We start from the raw sequence: 14280 nt of genomic DNA on the forward strand, positions 1-14280 counted from the left end.
GCGCAATTAATTTCGAAATAGAAATATGCATAAAAGATCAAATTAATCCATATATGCTCATAAAAATACAATACAATTATTTTTAAATTATAATGTAGAAATGTTTTACATAAAACATGAAACATTGCACATTTATCTAATTTTTTACAAATATTATTTAAAAATTTTATTCTAACAAAACTGTTGTGTTTTGACGAAACATTTTAGAGCAATCTTTGCGAAATTTCCGTCATTCATGATGCCATTTACAGAAAAAAAAGATTAGCTACTAGGATGGACAGTAAGAAACGTTTTAAATCAAAAATTTCTCAGGAGATGGATCAGACTTCGTGGTCATCAGAAGTAGCCACCACGCTCCCCGGATCTCACACCTATGGATTTTTTCGCATGGGGCTTCTTACAAAGTAAAGTGTATCAAACTCTGCCGGAAAATACGGAAACTCTGAGAAATTGAATTCGCAACGCGTGTGCAAAGATCACTCTTCTCATGCTCGAACGAGTAAGAGAAAATTTTATGTGTAGAATCGCTTTATATTTAGAACAAAATGGTAGTTACGTAGAACATTTAGTGTAAGCATATTTTAAGATTAAAAATAAATTTTGTTCAAATTTGTTCCTTAAATTGTATCTAGGTTGTTATTTGTATTAATTTTATTTATATTATTAAATTTTATAATTATACTCTATATCACAGAGTTGTAAAAACTAATATCCCTTTTGCCACTTTACGCCGAACTTGCATTCTGATCTTATTCTGTAAGTCGAGTAAAGCTTGCCCCGGTAAACAGATAGGCAACCCAACATACTGATGTGTATGTTGCAGAAGCATCCTGTACATTGCGGTGTTTACTGCCTCCGCCCACAAAGGTAGCTCGATTTTTGCCTGCATCATCGTTTGCACTCCACATCGTCCTGTTCTCTCTTTGCCTTACCATTTTGTTCGGGAGTGTACGGACCACTCGTCTCGTGTTTAATCCCTGCATGTACTCCATTATTGCAGTATTTGACCGTTGTCACTATGCAATCTTCATAACTCGCCCGAATTTATTTGTAGATGCACGTTCGAATATTTTAAAACTCTCGTATGATTTATGTCTTCAGAAAAACACGTTTCTAAAGCCTGAGGCATTGTCCTAGAACACCACAAAGAACTTCGCACCTCTTATCAACTCCGTCGACATTGGCCCGCACGCATTACTATAAATAAACTCGCCCGGCCACCTACTCACTTTTTCAACAGTTTTATTAAACGGTAATTTGTGTGATTTCCCAAATTGGCAAACATCACAGAAAAAGTTACTCTTATCAGTGCTGCTTACAAGGTCTTTACTCATCAGTTCATTTAATGCACCTTTGTTCAAATGTCCGAGGCGCTCATGCCAGACTCTCAGACTAGTTATTGGACACGATAGCTTCGTTGACGCACACCGGTATTTTTACGCGGGAGAATAGTCTACATATTTCATTTGACTGCTATACGCCAGTTGCAATGACTTCGTCGTCGCGCATCACCAATGTATCGTTCTCGCGAAACACTAAGTAACCTCTCAAAGTGCCAACCAAAAATAAATTTTTTCGAACATCCGGCACATACAAAACGTTCTCAATGCGGGCTTACCGCCACACACTATTCATTGTCCACATTCACAGTTCCTTCACCGGTGACAATACACTCTCCATTATCGCGATATTGTGCAGCCGTCTCTCTTCTGACGGAACTCCGCGAATCAGTTTTTTCGAAACGTGACGTGTTTCGAGCAACTACTGTCGATGTACCAAACGTCTTTTTGATCGACACCGAGCAATTCGTGCCTTTGGTCACTAGATGGCCCCGGGCGCCTTGTACCGACCGCGCTTCATCTCTACCCTGGCGGAAATGAGAAGTTTCGTGAACGTTTCTTTGGCGTTTACGTGAGCGTTTGCGGAAGTTCGTCGAGAGTTTGGAAACGGTCAGTAAAGATTTCATAGAGCGAAAATTCGCACACTGCAGCGTTTGAAAGGCGTTTGTACATAGCGTTTTTGAGAGTTTGCACAGAATTTACATGACGTATGACGATTTGCTGAGAGTTCTTTAAAACATTTATAGGTCCTTTGTTAAACATTTAAGCGTTTACAACTACGGTCCACTTGAAGCTACAAATGCTTCGAAGCATTCCTCTTCTCCTTTTTTCCAATGAAAAAAGGAGAAGAAGAACGTTTCAAAGCATTTGTAGCGCCAAGTAGACCGCAGCCTACTTTTATCATTGGAAACTGCATGCAGTTCTTTCGCTTCTATCGAGCGTTTAACAAGCGTTTACTCTTGTCGTTAGAAGAATAATTTTTATTAATGATAATAGAGATTTCGAAATCGAATCTACTTTTCGCCTTACAGGGGGTCTGCTTATATACACGGTTGGATGTATTTTAAATGCGAAAAAGATGCGCCGCCTAGCGGCGTTGTTGGAAAAGCGATTGCTGAATGGAGGGAAAACGCTCGTATTACAGCATCGGGAAAAGCGTTTCTTAGGCGTTTCCAAGCCGTTTGCGTAAACGCCCTATAATTCGCCGCATTGAAAAAATATTTGCTGAACAGAAGAAAAACACTTGTCTTACAGCGTTGGGAAAAGCATTTGCTAAACGTTTGAAAAGTCTGACAAGAAACTTTGCACGAAAGTAAATCAGCGTTTACTAAACGTGCTCTGAAAAGCGTCTCCTCAACATTGCAGAACTTTCACGAAACGTTATATATACCGTATTTGATAAACGTTTTAAAAGCATTTAAACCTAACGGCATTGTGTAAGCGTTCTTACAAAGTTTGAAAGCGTATAAACTCTTAAAAACCCTCATCGAACGGTTGTCAACGCTTTATAAAGCTTCTTATTTTCCCAAAGGTACGCGCTTATGTTAACTCTCTGCATATGTTAGTACAAACGCGCAATCTTGCGAGTCGTCCTCGCCGCGGTCACTTTTTTTATTTATGTTAAGGGCAATCGCGCGTAATGCCCCTTGGCCTGGCCAACAGCAATAGCACTCAACGTCCTTTTTATCTCGACGCTTCTTCTTTTCGCCTTTGTCCTTAATTTTAGAGTCTTTAAAACTAGTCACTTTGTTGATCTTTATCGCAGCTAACGCACATCTCTCGTATCAGCGTTTAACCGGATTTCTTTTTCGTAGTCTTCGACCGTCTTCCTATCAGGATCAACGCTATCCCTCGGCCGAAAGGCCAAAAAATTCGCCGTTAAGCTCGCCAATATTTTGCCATTAACATCCGAGACGTTTTCTCCGAGATTCATGAGCTATCTTGCTATATTTTGCACCTTGGCCGTGCTGCACTACTGTGTCCGTCGCTTCCATGCGATACTCATGAAACCGCTGCGTTAATAGTTGTCTGTTCAAGGCCGACTTATGCGCGTAAATCGTTCCAAGTTTATCCCACATCTCTTTTGCAGTAGAATATGTCAGGAGACACTCAAAGACACTCGAGCTGAGTATATTCCATCGACAAGGATATGACAAACACAGTCCTCGCATTATCTTTGATCCATATTTTGCCTTCCGCCAACGCACTGTTTGCCGGCATAATTCTATTACCTTTCACGGCATCGAAGATATCGTACGCGATGAACACCTCAATCATCTGAATTACTGAAACTTCCACCCAAGGAAATTCGTTCCGTCAAATTTAGATACGTGTCTCGTCGATAGTGACATGTTTGCTTGTTTCACTGTTCACCTCCCTTATTCGTTTGCAAACACTGACAAAAACTTATACGAGCCCCCAATATATGACTGACACCACACACGCGTATACTTTCCGCCGCTCGACAACTCACTAAAGCACCGAGAAAATCGTGCTTGGGCCCATAACTTGAACGCAAGACGAAGTTTTCTTCGCTTCTTGTGCTTTAGTCGCTGAAAGAGAACGTCGAGGTAAAATTAAGTTTTTTGTTAAGTTTTTGGTGTTTGCAAACGAGTAAAGGACGTAAACGGCGAAACAAGCAAAAAATGTCGAGTGAACTCTCAATGAGACACGTGTCTAAATTTGACAGAAGAAACTTCCTCGGGTAAAAGTTTCAGATGATTCAGATGTTCGGACAAATAACGGAAAAAACCGAGCACACAGGAACCGGAAAACGAACAAGAGCACCGCCGTCATATCCATACTGCGCACACACACTAACACGCGCGCTATTCAAACGCGTAAGACACACCCAACATTAACAAATATTGGTAATTATTTACAATAGGCCTTTTCCGAATTTTGATGATTTCTTGCGGCTCTCTTGGTAAAAATCTTTGTTGTAACTCCGACAGTGATAATAATCAATCAGGGGAGCCCGAAAAATATGTACCGTACCAATATAATTTCGAGATGCCCTTTTATGTCGCGGATATTAACGACGAATGTATTCTCGGAATAGATTTTCTTGCTAAAACGGAAATTTTAGATCAATTTCTCGAGAACACTCTCAGTTTGACGAAGAGTGTAGAGGGTGAGCGCGGGCTAATTTGTTCTCGAATAGAGGACTGTCCTGCTCTTCTTCCGATATTTGAACAAGGATCCTCACATTTAGATCTTTTATAGAAACTTTACTTTCTTTTAAAGGATTGACAATATTTTAGATTGTTTAGCGGGGAATTCGTGGTTTTGTACTCTTGATTTAAAGAGTGGAAATTGGCAGGTAAGATTAAATCCTAAGGATCGTGAAAATACTGCTTTTTTTGCGGAAATGGTTTATGACAATTTACAGTTATGCTACTTTTAAACGTCTCTTATGGAAAAAGTTTTGAAAAGATTAATTTCTAAGATTTGTTTTATGTATTTAGATGATATCATTGTTTTTGGAAAGAATTTTGAAGAAATAATGTGTAATTTAAAGGAAGTTTTTCTCCATTTACGAAATGCTAATTTAAAGGTCAATTCTAAAAAGTGTGTAATTCTAAAAAGAGAAGTAAAGAACCTTGGACATGTTATATCTGCTAAGAAGGTTGCAACAGACCCAGATAAGATTTCTTCTGTCAAACATTGGCCGCTTCCGAAAACACGGAAGCATGTGCAAAATTTTCTTGGTTTTTGCTCGTATTATAGGAGATTTGTCAAAAGTATTTCTATTTTGACTAAACCTTTGTACAAATTGACTGAAGAAAATAATAAGTTCGTCTGGTCTTCCGAATGCTAAAAGGCGTTTGAGAATTTGAAACGCGTTTTGACTTCTCCTATTTTGGCTTTTCTTTCAGGAGAAGGACAGTTTATTGTAGATACAGATGCCTTGAATCATGGAATCGGAGCGTGCTTTCTCAGTTTCAGGGAAAAGAAGAAAAGGTGATCGCTTATTTTAGTCGGGTGTTAAATAAATCTGAACAAAATTATTGTGTCACCCGACGTGAGTTATTGGCAGTAGTGGACTCGGTGAAATCATTTCATCACTATTTGTATGGAAGAAAGTTCCTAGTGAGAACAGATCACGTTTCTTTGCGATGGTTAATGTCTTTCCGGAACCTAGAAGGGCAATTGGCAAGATGGTTGGAGCGTCTGCAGCAGTACGACTTTGACGTCTGTTATCGGAGCGGAAAAGCTCATGGCAATGCGGATGGATTATCTAGATGTCCTATCGTCATTGTGCCAAGATAGAGCTCAACGAGGAATCTAAGGAAGAAACTTGTGGTCGTATAGTCTTTCGCTGAGGAAAATCTTCAGGAATGGCGTTCCGCTCAGTTTCAGGATCCAATTATCTATAAAATTGTTCAAGCCAAAAAAGCTGGAAGACGACCTGATTGGCAGATTTCTCCTTGAGAACCTTCTTTAAAAATCTATTGAACCCATTGGGAAATGTTGACGATTGTTGATAGCGTTTTGTATAAAAATGGCTCTTTCCAAATTTACGGAAAAACATCTTTCAGATTGTTGCGCCACAACAAAAGACACAAGAAATTTTGAACGAGGCCCATATTTACCTTCTGGGGGACATTTTGGTATAAATAATAATATTTATTTAACTTCGGCTGCTGCCAAAAAGTAGACTTAGTTTACAATAGGTTCCTTAACACAATCATCCATCCGCACATCGCCCGTCAATCACAACAATTTTGACGGAATCATTCCTCACGCTAAAGCTCGCCATTATTTATCACTACTGCTCTCGCCTATCTTTTCTCATCTCCGCTTCTATCTTTTTCCTATCCGTATATAATTTCCTTAATATTCTTTCTTTGGTTGTATCTAGTTTATCGTTCCATAGTCTATCTATTCTTTTCCTGTTATCCCTCCCTAGTTCTATAAACCGGTTCTTTGTACTGTTGCACTCCTCTACATAGTGCTTCAAATTATCCATTCCTTTCTTGCAGAACAGACAAATTTTTTTCTCTTCCCCTCACCAATACATGTTCTCCGATTCGATGTTACCACATCTCAGATTTATCAGGGATCTGATACTATCCCCTTCGATCTGTTTATCTATGTTTGCCATCCTTAGATATTCCTGTCTATTTCCGTCTCTCTCTAACTCTTTATACTTCCTATTATACTTCGACTCTATTATATTATTCTCTTCTACTTGCCTCTGTATCTCCCAGTCTCTTAATTTAATATCTTCCCCTAAGTTTCTCCTTTCTCTCCTTAACGACTCAACTGCTTCCACTCCCCACCCGTTTCTATTACAGTCCTTCTCCTATTACAGTTCTTCTCTCTCTCTACCATATCTGTCTTCCATTTGTTTTTCTCTTTCTCTATCCAACATTTCTTGACCCATCTGCTCTCATCCATTTCCCTAATCTTTTCCTCATATCCCATTGCCCTTCTTCCCCATCCTATCCTAAGCTTTCTCAACCCCAGTTCCGTTGACATTAGGTATCTTGGGGTACAGAACTTTAAATCGAAAACCCATCTTGCGTAATCCAGTATAATTTTTTCCAAGTCCTTTTTTTCTTTCCATCCCCAAATTTCCACCCCATACGACATTACACTCTAGACTAGGTAATTAAACAAACTCCCTCTCCTTATAAAATCATCTTTACAGATCCGTTCTCCTAGACCCCACGTCCTATTTATCGCAATCTTACTTTTCCTAACTAATTCCTTAATGTGATCTTTGCAATTCCCTCTATTATTAAACACGAAACCTAAATATTTAAAAGTCCTAACCTCTTCTATCTCAAAATAAGTCGTTTTATTTTCGACCCAACTGGCCAATTGAAACAAGATTGCACGACGTTTCGACCAAATTTCGGTCTTTGTCAAGTGCTTTAATTCAAGTTACACCGATCCGCATAACAAACTTAATTGCATCGTTGACGTGGTGTCCTGACAACGTCAAGACAAACGCAAAACTAAACAAAAGAGAAAATAATACATTTAACAATAGAAAAACTATACAAAATCATTACAATATCGCGCTAGTCAAAAACAATAAAATCAATTAACACTGTAAAAATTAGTTAAAAGCTTAATTACAATTCTTATGCGTTCCAAAACAAACGGTGAAATCAAAACATCACCAGCCATATCGAGGCACAACGTCCGAACAGTAAGACAGTCAAAGTCGAAATGAAGTTGTCAAACGTAATCCGCGGATAGCAAACGGCGCTCTGGTGGAAAAACGAGCAGAACCGAATGTACAAGGCCGACTAAGTAATGCCAATGACACAGTTGTAAATAGATGGCAGGCTCTCAGTATCGTTTTGTAAATTGATTGTGCAATCATGTTTTTTAATGAAAAACATTTCCGAAACTTCTCTTTTTTTGAATTGTTTTTCTTTGTATAAAATTTTTGGATGCTGCCACTTGAAATCATGATTGTGTGCAAGATAGTGTTTGCTCACAACAGAATGATTATCTACATTTTTCCTGATATCACATCGATGTTCTTTGATGCGTGTTTCTAAATGCCTTACAAAACGATACTGAGAGCCTGCCATCTATTTGGCCAGTTGGGTCGAAAATAAAACGACTTATTTTGAATTATTTGCTGGCGACGAAAATTGTTTTGTTTATTTCTCTTCTATCTCCTTTTCTCCCCATTTCTATTTCTCTTTCTTCTCCCTACTTTCTTTGTTAAACACTAACATTTTTGTTTTATTGGTACATAATATCATTTTCCTCCGTTTTAGAAACCTCTTTATTGTGTCCATCATGTCTAACATTGCTGTTCTATTCTTTGCTACGAACACCATATAATCCGCATATTCTAGCGACCATACTCTAGTGTTTCCTAACTTTACGCCTCCTATCTTTCTTTCCTTTAGCTCTTTTCTAATGTCCGCTATATCCAAATTAAATAGGAGTGGACTCATTACACAACCCTGTCTGACTCCTTTTGTTATCCTGAATTTCTCCGTCAGGCCCTGTTTTGTTCTTATTGCAACTTCAGTCACATCATATATTGCTTCTATTCTCCTTATAAGTTCTTCATCTATTTCATTTTCCCTCAAGATCTTCCATAATTGCTCTCTTTCCACCTTGTCAAATGCCGCTTTTAGGTCTACGAATAAGGCATACAATTTGTCTTCCCTCCTTAAGATAATTTTGGTATAAATAAAACGTTACAGAAGATTCTCTGGAAAACGTTTTTATTGGGCCACTTGTAAGAAGGACGTAGAGAGATGGAGTGCTACCTTCAAGATTTGCGTCGCTAAGAAAGGCCCTGTTGGCAAGAAAAAATCTTCCTTACAGATCTATAATGTGGGAGTTTCCTTCGAAAAGATACAGGTGGACATTTTAAGTCCCTTGACTACTTCTTGGGACAGAAATAAATATCTTTTGGTGGTAGTCGACAGCTTAATTAGATGGCTAGAGGCTATCCCTTTAAAAAATAAAACAGCCAGTACGGTAGCAAGATCCCTGGTAGATCAAGTATTTCCTGGCATGGAGTTCCTTTAAAATTGCATACAAACCAAGGAAGAAACTTTGAGTCCCGGCTTTTCCAGGAAATGACTTCCCTGATGGGGATTAGGAAAACTCGGTACGACCCCTCTTCACCCACAATCAAACGGGCAGGTCGAGCGTCAGCACCGTACTATCTTAAATTATTTGGCAAAGTTTATTTGCGGAAGTCAAAAAGATTGAGATCGGTGGATTCCTTTGTACTTGTTAGCTTTTCGTTCTTCAAAACACGAAACCACTGGAGTAACTCCGGCGGAGATGTATCTAGGACAAGATCTGCGTTTAACTTTGGATTTTCTTAGAGAAAGCCCACCCTTGTTGACGAAAGAGAAAGATGGAGAGGTGGAATATATATCCAATCTGAGAAACAGATTGGATCTCATCCATCAGTTTGCTAGACATCATCTTCAAATTAGATCCAAAAACGTTAAATCCTGGTATTATCGACGTTCTAGACGAGTGTTTTTCGAACCAAGACAGAAAGTCTAGTTTTATAGTCTTCGACAAGTTATGGGAAAGGCCCCGAAATTGCAGAGTCCTTGGATAGGATTATGGGTGGTGAAAAGACTTAGTGATGTTGTGTATTGTATCCAGGAGTCTCCTCGTCATAAAAATAAAATTGTTCATGCAGATCGCTTGGCTCCTTTCCAGGAAAGGGAATAATTTTCCGATTTCGTGTTTGAGTGTTAGTTCGATCCGACATGAGTCTGAGCCCGTACTTTAGTTATTTTAAGGAAGTCGCTAATTAATTTTTGTTCGATTTTTCTAAGTTTTTAAATGTTCTGTTGCAGATATTAACACCAAGCATAGACCTAAAGTATGTGAAAAGGAAATTTTGCTGGAAGTTTCTCCTGGAAGCTTTCTGGACTGCCTCTCTCACGGTTTTTGGCCGTGGTTTTCCCGTGAGATTAAGGGCGAATGCCGAGGCAGGGGACCGAGAGCTCTTAGAGCGATGGGTCCACGGAAGTATTTCCCCCTCTGATCCCGAAGAAAAAAGACCCAAGCGCGCAAGACTCAAAAGGGAAGAAGAGCACGAGCGGCAGAAGGCAGGGGACATGCGAAGTCTCGTCATGAGAGCCTGGCCAGCTCTATAAGGAGAAGCTTGGAGAGGACCTGTTGCAGAGACTAGAGTGGATGGAGCCCGGTAACCGTCTAGGGCAGGAAACCGTCCAGAAGCAGTTGGCCTCCCGAGAAGTTATGCAGCAAGTTGCCTCACTGATTGTCGGGACGATAATTTAGAGAGGGAGGGCAGTGTTGCGTGCGTCCCGCCCGGTACGCTTTTCGTCCGCGAGTCAGTCGACTAACTCTGAGCTGAAGCAAGCGGTCATTCCGCAGAAGTCGCGAAGCGTCCCCTTGACAACGGGCTGCTGTTTTAATAGCGGAGCCTTTTAAGAACCTCGGCTTTTAAACTGTTTTGACGTGTTCTCTGGTGTTCCCTTTAATAAATAAATTCGTTCGTTAATTAATAAACGTGTCGTTACTTCCGCAAGTGCGCGAGTGTGAGTGAGTGCGTGTGAGAGCAATTCGAGGAGTCACGGTCTCAATGTCAGCCTGGACGTAACAATAATATTATATCTATTCCTTGCATAATCTCGTTTGTCATAACTATATCCATTCTTTGCCTAATCTCATTTTATAACTGCTCAGAATAAATTAATTACATATAAAGCTAAACAATTATTTACTCCGACTCTCTAATAATTAAGGATTCTACACATCTACATATATTAAATAGTTAAAAGAGAAATAAAAATAACAAAATAAAAAAATAATTGTACAGCGTAGGTTCCAATTCTAAACTTATTTTCGATGTAGATCTGTAAGAGAATCAAAATCAGTGAGTCAACTGTATCCTCTCCTTATGAGCATATTTTACACGCAGATATTTAGAGTATTACAATGTTGAGCGGTATGACTCTATATTACAGTCACTTCGTGTTGAACATGATATCTCACTGTATCATCTACCTTACCAGGAAACACCAATTATTAGCAATGCAATGTAAACATACAACTCTGGTTGCGGTCCACTTGATGCTACAAATGCTTTAGAGCGTTCTTCTTCTCCTTCTTTCTTCATTGAAAGAAAAGAGAAAATAAATGTTTCGAAGCATTTGTAGCGTCAAGTGGACCGCACCCTCTGTTGTCAATTGTTTTGTCAATAAACAGAGATTTTTCACTCTGAATGAAATAAAACTTTTATTTATTAGCATGTTTTATATTGCAGTTATAATATAATAAATCAGCTCTTTTTACATAATTTTTGTCAAATTTTTCAGAATTGTGATGTAATAGAATATTTTAAAAACCATAATTGCATAAACATTATATCAAATAATTACACAATGCAACAAAATCAAATTTTTAATAATTATTAAGTTCCGTTAGTGAATCATGATAAGTGTGTGACTCCATAGCACAGCAGTACCAATTGTCCGTTTCCCTTGCATCGAAAATTATTTTTTATCGAAGATTGAGCCATTTTAGAACCAAATTCAGCTTTATTTCAAAGTATAATTTTAAAATAACGATATTTTAACAAAAATTTAGCAGATATGAATTTTTGTTTAAAAGAAATGAAATCAATTACATTTTGTGAAGAAATTGGTAAGAAATAATAAATTTTTTTCTTTGCTCGCGGCAGTTTAATATCGTCGTCCTCAATCAAGAATCAATACAAATCATTAGCACAAAATCCAGTTTTATCATAAAATTCATTTTTTTCCTTTATATCGTGTTTCCATAGGCTGGATAAAATCTTTCTCTTTGTTCATTTAATTCTATAGATAATTGCCGCTCGAAAAATAAACTAACAAAGGAACTTCGTGAACTCGAAAATTCTGATTTTTATGAAACTTTACATACATGTAGGGAAAGTAAATAAACAAATTTAGAATTAATATTAAAAAAAATTTTTTCAACAAAATTTTTCTCAAAAAATATTATTGTGAAAAGAGCTTTGAACGAGCGATGAGCTCCCGCCCTTCCAGAAGGCAGCTTTCGGTTGGTGGCGTGGCGCGAAGCGCCACGTGTGCGTGCGGGCATCTTGGGTGCTCAGAAGTCTCGATCACGGTCGTGTTCAGACGTCGATTACGGTTTAAGATACAAAGTGTGATATAGAATAAATAGTGTACTCAGAGTGTTGAAATAACTAGAAGAGATTATTTCCTGCCCATCTCGCCACATCCCGTAGCGTTCCAAGTGATATTTCCAACAGGTTATGGGCCCAGGGCACGATTCCCCAGCGTGAGGAACGTAACACGAACGTGCGTACGAAGTGTGTGAGACGCCGGCGAAAGGCATAAGAAAAAGAGATAGAAGCATCTAGAAGATTAGAGGGTAAGTAAATAATATTCCTCGTTGCTGACGAGCAAAACGAAAGAATTCCCAGCTAATAAGAACGTTCGTTAAATGCCGTTAGAAGTTAGAAGGAGACAAATTCTTTTTGTCTTTTGAGAGATAGAGATAAGGTATAGTACAGAAGTAGAAATTCCCAGCTAACAAGAACGTTCGATAAATGCCGTTAGAAGAAGACAAAGTCTTTTGCTATTTGATAGAAGTAGAGAATGATGAAATTTAAAGAGGATATGTACAATAGAAAGAGATAGAAAGATGCCGCTTGGTAACAAGCTGGCGACGTGCGAGTGCAAGTCCGATCGCGAACGGCGTGAGTCATTTGTTTTTCAACGCGCGGAACTTGTTGCTGGGCGCGCACAAACACATAATCGATTTCGACTAATAATATGGCATCGATGCTAGATGGCTAGATTACGATACATGTAAATGTATGCGTATATGCTAGATGGCTAGATTACGATACATGTACATGTATGTGTATGCGTATGTATAAAAACTCTATATGACTCTATATGAGTTTATTTTTTTTTTAAATCGATATGTATCGGGTCGGTAATTGAGCAGGACTTATTGTGCGGTGTAGCTTGATTATACAGGGAAGCCGCGTAAATTTGTATGGGCCCCGTGCGCGTGCGTGATCAACCCGAGCTCCCATAGATCTTTTCAGCAGTGCTGGGGATTGCAACGGAGAGTGGTGTGCGCGTACGGATAGCTCTGCAGAGGCGCGTGGTTTCTCGCTTTGGGGCTGTTGTGAATTGCAGTGCGTTCTATATAGCCTCATAAGCATTGTGTTTTTATTTTGTCGCTGAAAGAAATTTGGTGATAGAAATTGTAAATTATTATCTGTCAATTGTATGAATGTTGGTTTTATCTTGTCAAAAGAGGAATGCTAATGTTTAATTGATATTTAAATCCCGATAAAGATGGAAAAAGAGACAGAGAATCTTTCGACGAAGGGAAAAAATTAAGACGCTTTAGTAGACTATGACAGCGAAGACAGTATTGTCACAGTAATAGAAAGAGAGAGAGATAGCGAGGAGACAGTAAGAAAAGATAGAGGTAAGAGTTTTTTTTTTAAATAATGCAATCTAAAAGGATTATATACAGGGTGCCCCTGAATTCTTGGTACTTTTTTCATATTTAGATAGAGCGAGCCAAACTGAGTCGAAAGTGCTTTGTTATAATCCTCGCCGGTGTGTTGACCTACGACATGCCTCTTCTTGCAAGACCTTTCATATCATTGCTGTGCATGTGTCGTGTCGATAAGATCGTCAAGACTTCTCGCAGAGAGTATTTATTATGTATTCATGGCTCTGTATTCCACGTTTTTCAGACCGAATGGTGAGTTTCCTAAGGGATCTTTTTAATATCTCAACATTAATTGAACAAATTTACAGATATGGATCAATTGGTCTATGTTTCTGATACTTTGAATCAGTAAACTCACCATACGGTACGGAGAACGTGTAACTTAATTTCTGTAACTACCGCTGAAGATGGCTCAAAACTGAGCCGAAACGTACGGATCGATGTAATGTATCAAAACGACGAATAAATCACTTATTTCTGATATTACGCACTGTGATCTGCGTCTGACCCTCATAGCCTTCTCCTATTTTAATCTCGAGGGTCCTCATATTACTTTATTATTTTGACTTTTTTTTGATAAAATTTTATTATGTTCTTTGAAGGAGTATAAATTCTTCTTTCGAGTACATAGCACATAATAAAGACTCTTTCTAAAATTTGTACATTTTAAGACTATTATCAAGAAAATATTCTTTCTTAAAGACAACCGTTACTTACTAAAAAAAAAAAAAAAAAAAAAAGTAAATTGAGTAATCGCTTTTTTAAGCAGCACAATTGATATTTTTCTGTATGCATGTACACACGTATGTACATACGTACGCACAAAAAAATGTTCTATGTTGTTAGAAAATTTTATTTCTATTTAAAAAAAAGGAGAGAAACTATCATCGCTTAGGACAGGGGCCCGGCGTTACGCGCCGCTCGTGCGTAATCATCGCCGCTTGTAGTAAACAACTGCCCGCGCGCCGACCGCGGG

General features: G+C 38.5%; 2 protein-coding genes and 1 long non-coding RNA gene across 3 annotated transcripts in view; 2 read left to right on the forward strand and 1 right to left on the reverse strand.

Moving 5' to 3' along the window:
* The window catches only part of LOC112456335, a 52370-nt gene that overhangs the window by 27703 nt on the left and 10387 nt on the right, over window positions 1-14280 (reverse strand). The window lies entirely within an intron of this gene.
* LOC112456338 lies at window positions 247-10402 on the forward strand. The gene is made up of 2 exons (XM_025018800.1): window positions 247-499; window positions 9650-10402. The coding sequence occupies exons 1-2, from the start codon at window positions 488-490 to the stop codon at window positions 9950-9952; spliced, it is 315 nt and encodes a 104-aa protein (XP_024874568.1). The 5' UTR covers window positions 247-487; the 3' UTR covers window positions 9953-10402.
* LOC112456339 lies at window positions 11903-13855 on the forward strand. Its single transcript, XR_003040944.1, has 3 exons — window positions 11903-12197; window positions 13139-13274; window positions 13360-13855. It is a non-coding gene; the product is annotated as an uncharacterized LOC112456339 (long non-coding RNA).

The sequence above is a fragment of the Temnothorax curvispinosus genome, unplaced genomic scaffold, assembly GCF_003070985.1.
Source record: "Temnothorax curvispinosus isolate PA1 unplaced genomic scaffold, ASM307098v1 QBEX01006746.1, whole genome shotgun sequence".
Lineage (NCBI taxonomy): Eukaryota > Metazoa > Arthropoda > Insecta > Hymenoptera > Formicidae > Temnothorax > Temnothorax curvispinosus.